This window comes from Gorilla gorilla, chromosome 10 (genome assembly GCF_029281585.2).
Source record: "Gorilla gorilla gorilla isolate KB3781 chromosome 10, NHGRI_mGorGor1-v2.1_pri, whole genome shotgun sequence".
In the NCBI taxonomy this organism is placed as follows: domain Eukaryota; kingdom Metazoa; phylum Chordata; class Mammalia; order Primates; family Hominidae; genus Gorilla; species Gorilla gorilla.
The window spans coordinates 15,855,990-15,873,937 of NC_073234.2; the positions used below are offsets into that span (position 1 = coordinate 15,855,990).

Consider the following 17,948-nt stretch of genomic DNA (forward strand, 5'->3'; position numbering starts at 1 on the left):
TTATTAATTACTGGCTGTGTGATCTTAGGCAAGTCACTTAACCTCCCTGAACCTCCCTTTTCTCATCAGGAAAATGGGTATAATAACAAATAAAATAATGCATGTAAAATGCCTAACACATAAATAAATATTAGTTTCCTATCTCACCTTCTGGAATAATAAAAAGCAGCTCTTAAAACTCTCAAGTAATTCATATTCTTTGGGAACTATCTATCATGGTAAATAAGACAGCAGTCATCAAAAGACTGCTTGAGATAAAACCCACGCTCCCCCACATGCTGGTTTTGTGATTCGGGGCAAGTTTCTTAAGTTTCCTAAGCTTCTGTTTCTCCAACCGTAAGATGAGGCTGACCCCAAACTCACAGGGTTGAACTGTGTCAAGCACTCAGCAAAGGGCCTGGCGAATAAGAGGGACATAGTAAGGTTAGCTTTGGCCACTGTTTACTGCTGCTATTATTTTAAAAAGCAACTCATCTTTCATTGATAATGAGGTGGCACAGATTGGATTTCAATACTAAAATAAAGACTAGTTCTAATCGGTGATTTCAGCTTCCTCCCTAAACAAACCTTTCCTTAGATTTGCTTAACACAGGGATCTAAAAGGTTCCACGAGGGTTCTTTGGATGTCCTCCTCCCATCCCCCGCCCTCAGCAACCTCCTAAAGTGCAGTAGAACAGGCACAGGGCCAGGACCCGGGAAAGAAACAAGTGGTCTGAGTGAAGCGCACGCTCCAGCAGAGCCCTGGGTCTCCAGTGGCCAGTCTCCAGGGGGACGAGACAAGGCCTGGGGACACCAGGAAAGGCAGCAACCTGCCCCTCAAACAGCAAGCCTGGAAGAAAAAGGGGAGCAAACGAGAGGGGAGCACAGCGTTGTCTCTGCCTGGCTCCCCACAACCGGCCTCAGTGCTTGGCAGAGAGATGCGTCTTTGGTCTGTGTCGGGGAGAAGACATTTTGCACCCTTCTCAAGTGCCAGGCAAATGCCAGTTAGAATGATCACACTTCCTGGGGAGTGCCAACTAGATTCAATTAGGGCTCTGGCAAAGCACCCTCACCCTGCAGGTGCTGCTTTGTTCACTGACAACAAAGACCTAGCTTCAGCATGAGACTTGGACCAGGCAGAGAAGAAGCCTGCTCAGGACCAGTCCTGGCACTTGAGCCATCCCCCTCCCCACAGCCCCAAAGCACTTGGAACACAGATGCTCCCTGCACAGCCCAAAGCTGGCTGGAATGGAAAGAATGGTATCCCAGAGTAGAGACTGAAAGAGGTCTTTGTCCCTGCAGTCACCCAGACCGAGACTTATGGCCTCATTAATGCTCAGAAGTTGAAAGCTACCTGGTCCACCTTCTTTATGTTTTCTGGAAGCTGTTATATACCAAACATGGCACCTGGAACAGATCTGGCACATAGTAGATGCTCATAGTAGATTCATTCAGGTTTTTGCTGAATGAATAAGCTGTGAGAGAAACAAAGGTGAGTGGCCAGGGACCTCGTCTCCAAGAGTGGATCATAAAGTGCATGGGATTTGTCATCATTCAGACCCAGTCCCAGTTGCAGATATGAGGATGAAAACATGCATTAAGCTCTCTAGGCCTTAATGTCCTAATCTATAAAATGGGGATGCCTTGTTGATCTGCTGTGAGCGTTTGCTGAAATAATGCATGTAAGCCTCTTAACAACGTCAGGGACAGAGTAAGCACGCCCTAGTTGTTAGCTACAAATAGCTGATCAGGACAAAGCCATGAATCTGTTGTGGAAATACTAAGCCCCTCTGTCCTTCTTCTCTGCCAGCCTACCTGCCTGTCACCTTTCCTGATCATGCCTCCTTCCTCTCTGGCCTACCCGCAGACAAAGGTGATCCTTGTAGCTTAGCCACTGGTTCTCAACTCTGCCCCTCCAGAACCACAGTGGCTTTCTCTTGTGTGGGGAATCCAAGCCAAACTCTTCACCCGGCCTTCAAAGCCTCCCCTCCACTCAGCTTCCCCCTACAACTCCTGCTCGCCACCTACCATCCATCACAACCCTTTGGTCCCAGATAAGTCAAAGGGCTTATGATTCACAAAACAAAGATACCCTTTGCCTGGTCTGCCATAATTACTGGCTGCACAACCTTAGGCCACAGTGTGCTCATCTTACAATGAGGAACGTGCACTGGAATCCTTCTAGGACCCTGGTTGTGCTTCTACAGTTTGGCTCCAAAGCCTGACTGCCGCCCTCGTACCCTGCGTGGACATGAGGCAGTAGCAATCTGTATCTCCATGCTGTCTGAGAAATGGGAGAAGGGAAGGATAAGCTCCTATCCCACCAGAAGGTTATTGAGAAACACTCAGGACCAGGGCTACTTGACTCTGCAGGGAGGTTTCTGAATAGCCGTGGTCTGTCTGCTTCTGGAAGCCACAGCGTCCCAGTAGAGCTCAGGATGAAAGAATCAAAGCCTGGCCAGAGTGGCCAGGAGACCTGAGGATAGTTTGGCTTCCGGATCGCCTGACATTCTGCCCCAGGGGGAGCCATTGCCCCTGTGTGCACGGAGCTCCCAGCCTCAGTGTGCCTGTCGCCTTTCTCTTGCTCCCTGTCAGCAACATCAGTGAATATGCTGGTGCCCGACTATTTTAAATGTTTGGAAAGCCATCCCAGTGTGTCTTCCACGTGCTGGGAGCCACCCGCCCTTATGTCTCCTTGGGGCTTCTTTCATAGACATGGAGAGACTCCAGCAACAAGAGGAGGAGCTCTAGGTTGCACACTCACTCCCCCGGCAGGGTGGTCTCTGCGCCCAGGAGGCAGAGGCAGGGCATAACCGGGTAACAACACTTCAGGGCCTCTGGGGCCGAGCTTACCCACGCACCCCTCCGGCCCTCGACACCTCCTGGCTTTGCCAGCTTTCAGATGGCTGCCAAAGAGGGGAAGGTAAGAGACCTGTCAGAGGTAGGGCCTGCCCATTCCAGGCCTTGCTTTCCAACCCCCTTCAGGCAGCAGGCAACACCACCCCTCCCTACCCGGACGGTAAAAAAGCCCGCTGTAGCAGAGGGAGTGCAGACCACGAAGGAAGGGTGGGGAGGAGACCCGGAGCCTCTGGACAACTGACAGGGAAACTTAACACTAGCCCAGCTGGCTGAGGGCAGGGCCAGGGAGCTGCGGCCTAGACATGGGTCACATGGGCAGAGGGAGGGAACCAGGAGGCAGATTGAGGGGTAAGAATTAAAGAGGAAGCTCAGTAGGAGATGAGCTCCCAAGAGATAAATGTACGAAGCGGGTGGGGAGAGGAGGGGAGAAGGACACCCTTGAGTAAGGACAGTGAGTGACACTTGTGGCCCTTGAGAAATATTACTAGAAATACTACCCTAGTGATATTTGCCTGGGTTCCCTGGCAGCTGTGAACCCAAGAAGGGACAGTGTCAGACACCTTATGACCACAAACAGCTGCTAACATGTCAGAGGCATTTGAACCACAGCGACTCCAGCTTGAATAGGGGCTGGGTAAAATAAAGCTGAGACCCACTGGGGCTGCATTCCCAGGAGGTAAGGCATTCTAAGTCACAGGATGAGACAGGAGGTCGTCACCTCACAAGATACAGGTCATAAAGACCTTGCTGATAAAACAGGTTTCAGTAAAGAAGCCAGCCAAAACCCACCAAAACCAAGATGGCAACAGAAGTGGCCTCTGGTCCTAGAGGAGGAGCTCTAGGTTGCACACTCACTCCCCCGGCAGGATGGTCTCTGAGCCCAGGAGGCAGAGGCAGGGCATAACCGGGTAACAACACTTCAGGGCCTCACCACTGATTATATGTCAATTATTATGCATTAGCATGCTGAAAGACACTCCCACCAGCTCCATGACAGTTTACAAATGCCATGGCAACATCAGGAAGTTAACCTCTATGGTCTAAAATGGGGGGGAAGGGGAACCCTCAGTTATGGGAATTGCCCACACCTTTCCAGGAAACTAATGAATAATCCCCTTATTTAGCATATAATCAAGAAATAACCATAAAAATGGGCAACCAGTAGCTCTGGGGCTGCCCTGCCTATGGAGTAGCCATTCTTTATTCCTTTATTTCATTTTATTTTATTTTATTTCATTTTATTTTATTTTAGAGACAGAGTCTCGCTCTGTTGCCCAGGCTAGAGTGCAGTGGCGCGATCTCAGCTCACTGCAACCTTCACCTCCTGGGTTCACGCCATTCTCCTGCCTCAGCCTCCTGAGTAGCTGGGACTACAGGTGCGTGCCACTACACCCGGCTAATTTTTGTATTTTTAGTAGAGGTGGGGTTTCACTGTGTTGGCCAGACTGGTCTCGAACTCCTGACATCAAATGATCCACCCACCTCGGCCTCCCAACGTGCTGGGATTACAGGCATGAGCCACTGCGCCTGGCCTCCTTTACTTTCTTAATAAGCTTGCTTTTGCTTTATTCTACTCCCCTCAAATTCTTTCTTGTGAGAGGTCCAAGAACCCTCTCTTGGGGTCTGGATTGGGACCCCTTTCTGGCAACAAACAGATGTCTAGAGAAGGAAGGGTGCACCCCTGCTGCCACTGTGGACACCCTAGGGTAGTGCTAGGTGGGGGGGTTCCCCATCAGAGTGCAGGGAAAGCCTGAAGCTCAGGTGCCCTGGGAGTCACATGAGGGCTCCTGTCTGTGGCTTCTTACCTGGGGATCCCACAGACGCGTGAGGTCTGGGTACAGGTAAAACTGAATTCCTTGGGCTGCCCCAGGCAACGTCACCCCTCGAATTAACAAGACCACCAGCATGAGGTAAGGAAATGTGGCCGTGAAGTACACCACCTGGTCATGGGCAAATGAGAGACAAGGAGCTTGTGAGTGAGGAAGCGGCAGGGGCAGGAGGCAGGGGCAGGAGCTCCTCAGAAAAGGTCAAGGGAGTGTTCCTCCTGCTCCCAGCTCATCCGCAGCTGTTTAGTTCTGTTGCAGGAAGTCAGGGACCCCGAATGGAGGGACTGGCTGGAGCCATGGCAAAGGAACATTAATTGTGAAAATTTCATGGACATTTATCAGTTTCCAAATAATACTTTTATAATTTCTTATGCCTGTCTTTACTTTAATCTCTTAATCCTGTTATCTTCATAAGCTGAGGATGTACATCACCTCACCTCAAGACCACTGTAATAATTGTATTAACTGTACAAACTGATTGTAAAACACGTATGTTTGAACAATATGAAATCAGTGCACCTTGAAAAAGAACAGAATACTAGCGATTTTTAGGGAACAAGGGAAGACAACCATAAGGTCTGACTGCCTGCGGGGTCAGGCAAAAACAGCCATATTTTTCTTCTTGCAGAGAGCCTGTAAATTGACGTGCAAGTAGGATAGATATCGCTAAATTCTTTTCCTAGCAAGGAATATTAATATTAATACCCTGGGAAAGGAATGCATTCCTGGGGGGAGGTCTATAAATGGCCGCTCTGGGAATGTCTGTCTTATGCAGCTGAGATAAGGACTGAGATATGCCCTGGTCTCCTGCAGTACCCTCAGGTTTACTAGGGTGGGGAAAAACTCTGCCCTGGTAAGTTTGTGGTCAGACCAGTTCTCTGCTCTCGAACCCTGTTTTCTGTTATTTAAGATGTTTATCAAGACAATACGTGCACCGCTGAACATAGACCCTTATTAGTAGTTCTGTTTTTGCCCTTTGCCTTGTGATCTTTGTTGGACCCTTATTAGTAATTCTGCTTTTGCCCTTTGTCCTGTTCCCTCAGAAGCATGTGATCTTTGTTAGACCCTTATTAGTAGATCTGCTTTTTGCCCTTTGAAGCATGAGATCTTTGTACCTACTCCCTGTTCTTACACCCCCTCCCCTTTTAAAACCCTTAATAAAAACTTGCTGGTCAGAGACTCAGGCAGGCATTGTGGTCCTACCAATATGTGACGTCACCCCCGGCAGCCCAGCTGTAAAATTCCTCTCTTTATGCTGTCTCTCTTTATTTCTCAGCCAGCCGACACTTATGGAAAACAGAAAGAACCTACGTCGAAATATTGGGGGTGGGTTCCCCGGATATAGTTCCATCTCCCCTATCCCTTGAGCCACAGCCTCCCTTCTTCCCTTCCTCCCTCCAGCTAAAAGCTCCCACCTCCCCTGACACATATTCAATAAATATTTGTTGAGTGGCTGAATGACATTTGGCATTCTCCCAACAAATGTGCTTAGCATTCATGTAAAGGATTGTCAGATATGAAAAGATTTGTGACACATGACCCCTGTCCTCATGGAGCTTACTAGCTTAGCACAACCAGGCAGCCAGATTAGGAGAGGCCCCCAGGGCAAGAGTTCGGGAGAATTCAGAATGCCCTCTTTGCTCCAGCACAAAGAGTCCCCCGGAATTCTTGAGTTGATTAAGAATCATTTTGAGATGAAGAGTCTTCATGGAATTCTTTTTCCAAAGAACTGTTGTATGAATTAGGGAACCATGACTTGTGTTCAATTGGCAATGTGCCCACCCATCATCAATTCCAAGATCAGATTACCCTGGAGGTGTCCTTCCTGCCTTTCTCGTTCTCTTCCAGTCCCCAAAACCAGAAGTATGCGAGTCTAGGAGAGGCGGAGAATCAAGGAAGGGAGCCACATCAAATCCTCGCTGGGTCATCGCCTCCCGTCCTCAACGGGGCCACAGCTTAGAGAACTCCTGGGTGACAGCCCCCAGTGAGGGCAGGAGTCCAGGAATGGGAGGGGCAGGAGCTCCCCACACGAACCTTGCCTGTGGACTTCACCCCCTTCCAGATGCAGAAGTAGCAGATGACCCAGGCCAGCAGGAGGCACAGAGCCAGCTCCCAGCGCAGGGCCCCCAGGTGCTGGATCCCATCAGAGATCTTCAAGACCCGCCGCCTGGGGAGAGAAGGGTTGAACCTGGCTTACTTTTTCTGCCAGCCTCAGTTTTGTGGCCCCATCCTGGGACAGTGGAGCTGAGCCTGCCTCCAGGCTCTTGTCCAAAGGCTTCTCCGCTCTCTTCACATGAAGCCATCCTTAACCCAGAGCTGGAGGTGGACATAAAGGTGGAGAATGGAGACTGTTCCAGGTAAGTTTGCTCTGAGTGCTTTGTCCCCAGCCAGGGGAAGGAGGTGCAGGCACCTATGTTCCCAACCAGGGTTTCAGGACCTTTTGACAGCAGGACTCTTGCCCTGGGTGAATATCAGTACTGGGGGGGAGGGGGTGGGTCAGAGTCCACACTCTTGCAGCCACAGGGAGGAGGAAGTGCGGAGTGAGAGCACATATGCACACACACTCTCTAACACAGGGTGGGGGTGTGGGCAAGGAAGGCCAGGCACAGCCCCAGGAGAATTGCAGAAGTCTCATCTCTGAAACCAGTCCTGCAATAACCACAAACACAGGCACCACAGAAAAAAGCCACTTAGTGGAAATTCTTCCCTTGCTGTCCATTCAGAGTGACCTTGGTGTGTACTCCTCCCCATACCCTTCTTCTGAACACACGGCCCACACTGGGTGGGGAAGGGTCTCACTTACTCCCAGAATTCGATGACAGGAGAAGTGGCATTCTCAGAGGTACCATTCAGGGAGCCGTTGGTCTTCTGGAACTCCACACAGTGTTCTACCCATAGGTCACGAGGAGGGAAAAAAGAGAAAAATCATCAGCCAGCCTATGACACAACTGGAGAGTGGGGTGAAATTCTAGGAGAATGGGAAGGAAGGTATTTGGCAGGAGCCAGGCTAAGGTTATCTGTACAAAACATCCTCCCACACGTAATAACCTCAATAAACGCAGCTCACTCTCTCCCGCACACTTGGACATGTGGGTATATAGATGCTTGGGTATACATTCTCCTCAAGCATGATCAGATGGCAACAGGAAAGGTGCTCTTCAGGTCAGCTGCTTCAAGGCATGCTAACATTTCTATGTAAGCGTCCTGTGCAAAGTCACCACCTTCGAGGAATAGTAAGAGGGAAGTGACATGTCAGAGTGGCCGAGAGCGCAGGTTGGAAAGCTCTGGCTTGAATGCTGACCCCACGGGTATGAACTGTGCAGCTGTGGGTAAGTTATAACTCAGCTCTCTGTGTTTTGCTTCGCTCGTCTCTAAAATGTAGATAGTAAGTAAGATCCATTACGTAGGATTGATAAGAAATTAAATGAAAACGTGGATGTAGAGTGCTCAATAAGTGGTGCTCTTTATTATTTGTGTGTGACTTTGGAGTTTTACAAAAAGTACTGACTTTTTTATGTTTGATAAATACAATAATCCGGGGAAATATTAAGACAGATACTGTTTTCCCCATTGTGCCCATGAAGACGGTGGATCTTCTTAGAAATGGCCTGTATCTGCTCATGAATGACCAAGTGTAGGCGGGAACCCAGGTCAGCAAATTGTCTGGGTTCCACCTTCAAAATGTCTAGACTGATCCTTCTGTCACCTCTACCACCACCCGGTACAGGGTGGCAGCATCAGCTCCCGGCTCCTACCTGGCCTTCGGTTTTCACCCTTGCTCCCCTCGTGGAATCTCCATTTTGTTAAACCTTAGATCACTCTATGTCACACCCCAGGTAAAGGCCTCCCGTGGGTTTCCCGTCCCACTCAAAGAAAAAAGCTGCAGCCCCTTTAGTTGCCTTCAAGGCCGTATTGGATGCATTCCACACCATTCCCCTCAGCTACCGGCTCTACTACATCCACCCTGTTCCCTGCACACGTGGGGTGTGTTAGATCCATTCCCACACCATTCCCCTCAGCCACTGGCTCTACCACGTCCACCCTGTTCCCTGCACACGTGGGGTGTGTTGGATCCATTCCCACACCATTCCCCTCAGCCACCAGTTCTACCACGTCCACCCGGTTCCGTGCACACGTGGGGTGTGTTAGGTGCCGTGCCACCTCAGTTCCTTCTTCCTAGAGTTCTTGTCCCCCAGCTCAATGACTCACTCCCCCTCCTCCTTCAGACCAATGCTGAAGGGGCATCTCAGTAAGGCCTTTCCTGACCATGCCACTTAAAATTGCAATCCCACCCATGAAACTCACAGTCTCTGTTTTATTTTCCTCCATAGCCCATCTTCTAACACGACATGTGCTGCTGCTTTCTAACCGGACACTTCTCATTCACTTGTTTTGTTTATGTCTACCTCCCATCGCTACAATGAAAGCCCCAGGAGGGTGGGGTCTTTGTTTCTGTTTATTACCATATTCCCGGTGCTCAGAACAGAGCCTGGCATATAGCAGGAGCTCAACAAGTATCTGTTGGGTGATTGAAGGCCAGCTAGGTGCTCTCTCCACTAAACCATTCACTTTCCTGGACGCTGCAGCACACCCAGAAAAGCATTATTTCATCTTGGCGGGACAGCGTGTCTCGTGCTATTCAAATGCTAGGCTCTGAGTAAAACCAGGCTCACTAAGAGAGATGTCAACAATGTCAAAAAATAATACTCAGGTATTTGATGTGCCTCAGAATTGTCCCAGAGACCCCCAGGCAACCCACAGGAAGGTGGGCCTAATGAAGCCCTGAGCAAAAGCTCTAGGCCACCAAAAATTGACAAAATTGTTTCAAGAGGGACTCCACTGAGATCTGGATAAAATCTTTACTGTCTGACAGGCTGGTTGTCAAGGGTGGTTTCAGTACACATAGATATTTAAAAAAATAAAAAGGAAGAAAAGAAAATATATATAAAGCTAAAGAAGTATAATAAAACAGAATTTTTTTGGAGACCAAGTCTTTCTCTATTACCCAGGCTGGAGTGCAGTGGCACAATCTCGGCTCACTGCAACCTCCACCTCCCAGGCTCAAGCAATCCTCCTGTCTCAGCCTCCCAAGTAGCTAGGGCCATGGGTGCGCACCACCACCCCTGGCAAATTTTTTGTATTTTCAGTAGAGATGGGGTTTCACCATCTTGCCCAGGCTGGTCTCAAACTCCTGAGCTGAGGCGATCCACTGGCTTCGGCCTCCCAAAGTGCTGGGATTACAGGCGTGAACCACCGCCCCCAGACTAATTATAATAAAACAGATCTTTAAACCTTGATTCATTCGATAAATATTTTTGAGTGCTTATGATAGAGCCAGCACTGTGCTAGGCACAGAAGCTGTGGAGATAAAGACACCTTTTCTGCCCTCACGATCTTGATGACTAGTGGGAAAACCAAATCAACAAACAGATGAAAAGTGAGGGAAGTGCAGGAGCAGGGCCGGGGCCGGTGTGGGTGCTACCAGACACAGTTAACAAGAACCTAATGCCATCCTGTGGTGTCAGAGGAAGTGCAGCAGCAGGGCCGGGGCAGGTGCAGGTGCTACCAGATACAGTTAACAAGAACCTAATGCAATCTTGGGGTGTCAGAGGAAGTGCAGCAGCAGGGCCGGGGCAGGTGCAGGTGCTACCAGACACAGTTAACAAGAACCTAATGCCATCCTGGGGTGTCAGAGGAAGTGCAGCAGCAGGGCCGGGGCCGGTGCAGGTGCTACCAGACACAGTTAACAAGAACCTAATGCAATCTTGGGGTGTCGGAGGAGGTACCCCCAAGGTTTACTTTCCCTTTGAAAAATAACGGTGGAATGGAGGTGGTGGCAGTGATGCACAAAGATGTGCCTGGAAGGGGAGCATCAAGTACAAGGTGAGAGAGGTAAAGGTGAGGTGGTGACACAGACAGGAGTCAGGTCATGAAGGAATGAAGAATATCATCCTAACCATGCAAAAATGCTTTTCCGGCAAGTAAAGGATTCAAACTCCAGTTCAGAATTAACTTATCTGAGCAAGAAAGAATTGGGCTGGGCACAGTGGCTCACGCCTGTAATCCCAGCGCTTTGGGAGGCCGAGGCAGGTGGATCACAAGGTCAGGAGTTCAAGACCAGCCTGGCCAAAATGGTGAAACCCTGTCTCTACTAAAAATACAAAAATTAGCCGGGCGTGTTGGCAGGCGCCTGTAATCCCATCTACTTCGGAGGCTGAAGCAGAGAATTGCTTGAACCTGTGGGGTGGAGGTTGCAGTGAACCAAGATCGTGCCACTGCACTCCAGCCTGGGTGACAGAGCGAGACTCCATCTCAAAAAAATAAAAATAAAAAAGATAAGAAAGAATTAATCATGGCTAGCCCACTTCAAAGGGCTAGGGCCTTATTGACTGGCGCTGGAAGATACTTGGACAAGGAGAGAGGGATGTGCCAAGAATCCAAGCAGAACAGCGTCCACCGTGCTCTCCAGCCATGCCGTCCGACAGGGCAGCTACGAGCCACCTGTGGCTGTTTAAGTTAACATTCAAAGCAAATGTTAAAGTTCTGTTCCTCAGACCACTTGCCACATTTCAGGTGCTCAATAACCACACATAGGAGTCACTCCAAACCTACACTGGTTCAGTGGGACTGCCGGTGAAAGGTAAATAAATAAATAACCACATGTAGCTGGTATTAAGAACTACCATATTGGATAGTGCAAAGAACATTTTCATCATTACAGACAGTTCTTTTGGACAGCATTGCCCTAGATATTTTTGTTGTTGTTGTTACTTTTTATACATTAGACTCAGTATTTCTATTGCCATGGGTGGCTCAGGTAGTCGTATAAGCACGGGAGAAATTGCAGATATGCAGCACATAGCAACGTTTCAGCCAACAGTGGATCACCTGTATGGCAGTGTTCCCATTTGATTATAAAATACGGCATCTTTACTGTACCTTTCCTATGTTGCACCATGTTTAGATACACAAATACTTACCACTGTGCTGCAAGTGCCTACAGTGTTCAGCACAGTATTATAGCAGACGGCCCAGGTGTGCGACGGGCTGTGCCATGTAGGTGTGCACTCTGTGATGTTCATCCAAGGACGAAATTGCCAACAACGCATTTCTCAGAGTGTACCCTTGTCATTAAGCGACACGTGACTGTAACTGCTATTATAAATCACAGCGGACCCTTGAGCAACATGGATCTGAACTGTGCGGGTCCACTTATATGTGGATTTTCTCCCGCCTCTGCCACCCCTGACAAGCAAGTCCAGATGAATTGCAAGTTTGAAAGACGTAAAACGTACCAGAGAGAAGATACGCGAAACAAATGAATGAACAAAACATATATCCATATGTCAAACTAACCATATTTCAAATTGATTTAAGCAAATGGCTAAACAACATACAAGTGGTCAGTTCTCATTGAATATGTTAATTTTTTCTTTAAAAAGTTCCGGACATTTGCCTGTGACGCTGGTGAATTCTTGATCTTATTCTTGACATACGCTCTCCATGGTCGACTTGGGTGATTTCTGGTGTGTCTGTGTTAAGCGGGGATATAGGGACAAGCCCAATTCCGGTTAATGTGGCAGAACGAGAGGAGGAAGTGGACCCTTGGGTGAGGACCATACCTGTGTTCCACTCATGGTAGCAGCCGCCCCAGGGCAGGTCGATGGTGAAGCTGCTGAAGAGGTAGAACAGGGCCCAGGCCAACACAATGATGTAGTAGACGTTGAGGAGGATGACGATCATCTGGGAGGCATAGCCAATGCCTGCGGGGAAACTGCAGAATTGGGCTAGGAACGGTGGACAGTGGAGGCGTGCACCTGTCATTTCAGCTATGCGGGACGCTGAGGTGAGAGGATTGTCTGAGGCTGGGAGTTCAATTTACCATTGAGGGAAACTGCTATTTTTGTAACTCCCTGTGGATCTATAATTATTTCAAAATAAAAACGTAAAGAAAATCCTATATATGGAGAAATAATGAAATTAAATACTGTAAATTTTAAATACTTGTGTCAAGATAGAACTTTTTTTTTTTTTTTTTTTTTTTGAGATGGAGTCTTGCTCTGTCACCCAGGCTGGAGTGCAGTGGTGCAATCTCGGCTCGCTGCAACCTCCGCCTCCCAGGTTCAAGAGATTCTCCTGCCTCAGCCTCCTGAGTAGCTAGGATTACAGGTGCCCACCACCATGCCTGGCTAATTTTTTGTATTTTTTGTATTTTTTGTATTTTTGTATTTTAGTTTCACCATGTTGGCCAGGCTGGTCTCGAACTCCTGACCTCAGGTGATCCACCTGCCTCGGCCTCCCAAAGTGCTGGGATTACAGGCGTGGATCACCACGCCCGGCCAAGATAGAACTATGAATGAAATAATTTTTTCTCATTTAAAGTTCTCTTTTAAAATGTTTATAATTGATTTAATTATGTCTTAAAATACAACACCATTGTTATGTATTTAAACGTACAGCTAAAGTGGCTTTGCACTCTACTTACCTAACCTAAAGCCTCTGCCCCATCCTCACTGCTGCTTCTCGCCCATTCTCTGATAGGTCAGCTGACTAGCTCAGTATGCAGCCCACAAACCAAGGGTTTAGCATAGAGACTCGGGGTCTTATCTTAACCTCAGAACTGCTACTAATCACTCAAGTCATTCCAAACAAGGTTTATAACCACGAATGAAGACGCTTTGGAGTCAGGTACAGAGCTACTCACCCTCAAAGATGGGGCAGATCTTCCTCCAGGCTGTGACGCCTCCCTGGCTAGTGTACTGGCCTAGTGCTGTCTCCAGAAGGAAGACAGGGATGCCACAGGTAAAGAGGAAGACGAGGTAGGGGATGAAGAAGGCACCTGTGGTTAGAAAACAGGCTGTTCATTTCCTGGGACTATTCTTCTCATGGTCTGCATTCCCCTCCTCCCATTACCAACCCATACTGCCAGTCAGAATCTCAGAGGCAGAGAACATGCAAAGCCGCAGGAGACAGCCGTCTAGATGTTTGGAACATAGCAGAGATCAAGAGTCACCCCGTTATCTAAGATCTACACAGCCTCTTGCCTTTTTTCACTGCAGTTTCAGTCTATACCTATTAAAGTTTGTTCCCCACTGAACAATTACTGCTTAACACATAACTTGTGGCAATAACAAGGAGCTTATTAAATAATGGATGTCTAGGAGCATTGGCACAGCCCACAGTCTATAATTCTTTTCAAAGAAAGCATTGCTCTTAATGTCAGGTAGTCTTTTAGTAAGCTGAAATCAGATGCCCTTTCAGTCATTGTTATGGTTTGAATGTATCCCCTAAAGTTCGTGGTTGGAAACTTAATTCCCTATGCAACAGTGTTGGGACGTGGAGCCTAATAAGATGTAAGTCATGAGGGCTCTGCCCTCATGAATGGATTAATGTTATTACTGTGAGAATGTGTTTGTTATAAAAGTGAGTTTGGGCCAGGCACGGTGGCTCACGCCTGTAATCCCAGCACTTTGGGAGGCTGAGGTGGGAGGATCGCTTGAGCCCAGGACTTCAAGACCAGCCTGGGCAACATGGGAAAACTCTGTCTCTAAAAGAAATACAAAAAATTATCTGGGCATGGCTGTGTGTGCCTGTAATCCTAGCTACTCTGGAGGCTGAGGTGGGAGGATTGATTAAACCCGGGAGTTCGAGGCTGCAGTGAGCTGTGATTGTGCCACTGCCCTCCCTCCAACCTGGGTGACAGAGCAAGACCCTGTCCAAAAAAAAAAAAAAAAAGTGTATTTGGCTCTCTTTTATATGAATATTCTCTTGCCTTTCTGCCTTCTGCCATGGGATGACACAAAGAAGAAGGCCCTCACCAGAGGTGGACTGCTTGCCCTGGACTTCCCAACCTCCAAAACTATAATAAATAAATATCTGTTCCTTATAAATTACCCATCTCAGGTGTTCTGTTGTAGCAACACAAAATGAACTAAGCTAGTAATCTGTCTCCTTCTGTTTTTATAAGCGTTGGTGGAGACAAGATTACTGATGCCAGATATACTGGTATTTTCCCTACCATGGACCTGTCATCTGCTGGCAGAGTGGACAGGACAGTTCATAGGACACAGAGTACCAGAGAAGACAGAACTGCACAGACAGGAGAATCTGCAGAGGGTCCCCCTCAAGCTTCCAACTGAGCACTAGTCAGTGCATATGTGTGAGAAAACTGAGGTGAGGGAAAGAACCATTCAAAATGATTAAAAGTAATGGTGCTCACACACTGCCAGAGTAAATAATCTCAAGATTCGCCAGGCATTAGGCAGAGTATGCAGAAGAGCATTTCCTCAGTAACGGGGAATAATTATCCCTAGACCGAGCACACTTCTATTGCTACCTAACCAATCTTAAAAGCAAGATATAAAAAGAGCAAGTAACTTCACTGGTCCCAGAACAGAGCTAAAGAATATTTACAGAAATACGAAATTGGCCGGGCACAGTGGCTCACGTCTGTAATCCCAGCACTTCGGGAGGTTGAGGTGGACAGATCACGAAGTCAGGAGTTCAAGACCAGCCTGGCCAATATAGTGAAACCCTGTCTCTACTAAAAATACAAAAATTAGCCTGGCATGGTGGCATGCACTTGTAGCTCCAGCTACTTGGGAGGCTGAGGCAGGAGAATTGCTTGAACCTGGGAGGCAGAGGTTGCAGTGAGCCGAGATCATGCCACGGCACTCCAGCCTGGGCAACAGAGTGGGACTCTGTCGCAAAAAAAAAAAAAAAAAAAAAAGGCAGGGTGTGGTGGCTTACGCCTGTAATCCCAGCACTCTGGGAGGCCAAGGCAGGCGCATCACGAGGTCAAGAGATCGAGACCATCCTGGCCAACATGGTGAAACCCCATCTCTAGTAAAAATACAAAAATTGGCTGGGCACGGTGGCTCAAGCCTGTAATCCCAGCACTTTGGGAGGCTGAGGCAGGTGGATCATGAGGTCAAGAGATCGAGACCATCCTGGCTAACACAGTGAAACCCCATCTCTACTAAAAATACAAAAAAATTAGCCGGGTGTGGTGGCGGGTGCCTATAGTCCCAGCTACTTGGGAGGCTGAGGAAGGAGAATGGCGTGAACCCAGGAGGCGGAGGTTGCAGTGAGCTGAGATCGTGCCACTGCACTCCAGCCTGGGTGACAGAGCGAGACTCCATCTCAAAAAATAAAAGTAAAAATAAATAAATAAATAAATAAATAAATAAATAAAATACAAAAATTAGCTGGGCATGGTGGCATGTGCCTGTAGTCCCAGCTACTTGGGAGGCTGAACCAGGAGAATTGCTTGAACCCGGGAGATGGAGGTTGCAGTGAACCGAGATCGCTCCACTGCACTCCAGCCTGGCGACAGAGTGAGACTCTGTCTCAAAAATAAATAAATAAATAAATAAATAAATAAATAAATTATCCAGCAACCCATAAAGCAAAAATATTACCAGGTCTGGTATTCAATCGAAAATTACCAGGAAAGCAAAGAATCAGGAAAATGTTACTCATAGCAAGGAGATTGAACCTGACCCATAATTTACAAAGATGTTAGAATTAGCAGATGAGAATATTTAAAAGTTATTATAACTGTATTGCAAGTGTTCCAAAAGTTAGGGATATAAAAGATATTGAAAAAGACCCAAATAAAACTTCTGAACATGAACACTACAGTGTGTGAGATTTAAAGAAATACATTGGATGGGATTAATGTTAGTAGGCAGAGCAGAAGAAAAGATTAGTGAACTTGAACCGTAATAGAAACTATCCAAAATAAAACACAGAGGGAAAAAAGAACATTTTTGCTGGGCATGGTAGCTCATGCCTGTAATCCCCACATTTTGGGAAGCCGAGGCAGGTGGATCACCTGAGGTCAGGAGTTCAAGACCAGCCTGGCCAACATGGTGAAACCCTGTCTCTACTAAAAGTACAAAAATTAGCTGGGTGTGGTGGTGCGTGCCTGTAATTCCAGCTACTTGGGAGGCTGAGGCAGGAGAATCACTTGAACCTGGGAGGTGGAGGTTGCAGTGAGCTGAGATCATACCACTGCACTCCAGCCTGGGTGACAGAGTGAGACTCCATCTCAAAAAAAAAAAAAAAGAAAGAAAGAAAAGAAAAAAGAAATTTTTTAAAAAGAACAGGTATGCCTAAGTGATGAGACAGCTTCAAAAAGCTTAATGTAATGGGAGTCTGTGAAAGAAAGAAAAGGGTGAGAAAAAGCTTACAGAAATAATAGCTGAAAATTTTACAAATTTTATGAAAACTATAAACCTATAGATCCAAAAAGTTCAACAAACACCAAGAAAAAAAAATGAAAAAAACTAGTCCAAGGTGCATCATAATCACATTACTTAAACCAGAATATGGAGCTTTTAAGAGAAAACCTTAAAAGTCACCAGAGAAAAACGACACATATGTACAGACAAAGATAAGAATAACATCAAATTTCTCATTTAAAACAATGCAAAAGAGAAGACAGTGATAAGGAAGCACATTTGCTAAAGTAATAAAGGAGGAGGGAGAAAGCTGTCAATGCGGAATTCTATACCCAGCAATAATACTGTTCAAAAAGGAAAGTGAAATAACTGTTTCTTAAGACATGCAAAACCTGAAAGGATCTACCACAAGCAGAACTGAACTATCAGAAATGTGGAAGAAACTCCTTCAGGGAGAGTGAAATGATATCACCAGATAGAAATATGAATCTATACAAAGTAATAAAAAGCTTTAGAAATAGTAATTACACAGATAAACATATAGAATGTTTTTCTTATTATTCAAATATTTTTAAAAAGATAATTGACTGGTTAAACAAAAATAAAAACAATGTAATATGGATTTTATAACATATAAAAATGTATAACAAGAGCACAAAGGTCAGGAGGAAAGAAATGAAATTGTAATATTTTAAGGTTCTTATATATAAAGTGGTACATTATCACTTGAAGATAAAGTGTGATAAGTTAAAGATATATACTACAAAGTTTAAAACAATCACTAAAATAACACAACAAAGTTACAGCTAATAAGCCAACAAAAAGAAAAAAGCTAACCATGGAATAAGAAAAAATATTCAATTATTCCAAAAAAAAGCAGGAGGAGAGGGAAGGGGGAAACAAATAACTGATAGGACAAAGAGAAAACAAATAATAAGATGATAGAGTTAAACCTAATTACATGGATAATCGTATTAAATGCAAATGGTCTAAACATCCCAAATAAAAGGCAGAGATTGTTAGACTGGCTTTTAAAACCTGACAAGACTCAACTATATGCTGCCTTAAGAAAATGCACTTTGAATAAAAAAGACATGAA

General features: G+C 46.6%; 1 protein-coding gene across 5 annotated transcripts in view; it reads right to left on the bottom strand.

Annotated features, from left to right (window-relative positions):
* Positions 1-17,948, bottom strand: part of SLC6A13 (solute carrier family 6 member 13) — a 64,366-nt gene that overhangs the window by 9,839 nt on the left and 36,579 nt on the right. For 4 of the 5 annotated variants that reach the window (XR_010129282.1, XM_055357467.2, XM_063693739.1 and 1 more), the window contains exons 3-7: positions 13,369-13,503; positions 12,287-12,427; positions 7,468-7,552; positions 6,699-6,831; positions 4,644-4,778 (exon numbers count right to left, since the gene is read on the bottom strand). Coding sequence is in view for 4 of the 5 variants with exons in the window: in XM_055357467.2 (XP_055213442.1) it covers positions 4,644-4,778; positions 6,699-6,831; positions 7,468-7,552; positions 12,287-12,427; positions 13,369-13,503 (629 nt within the window). In the remaining variant the exon portion in view is untranslated. The remainder of the gene's footprint in view (positions 1-4,643; positions 4,779-6,698; positions 6,832-7,467; positions 7,553-12,286; positions 12,428-13,368; positions 13,504-17,948) is intronic. The other variant, XM_063693740.1, reaches the window with a different exon arrangement.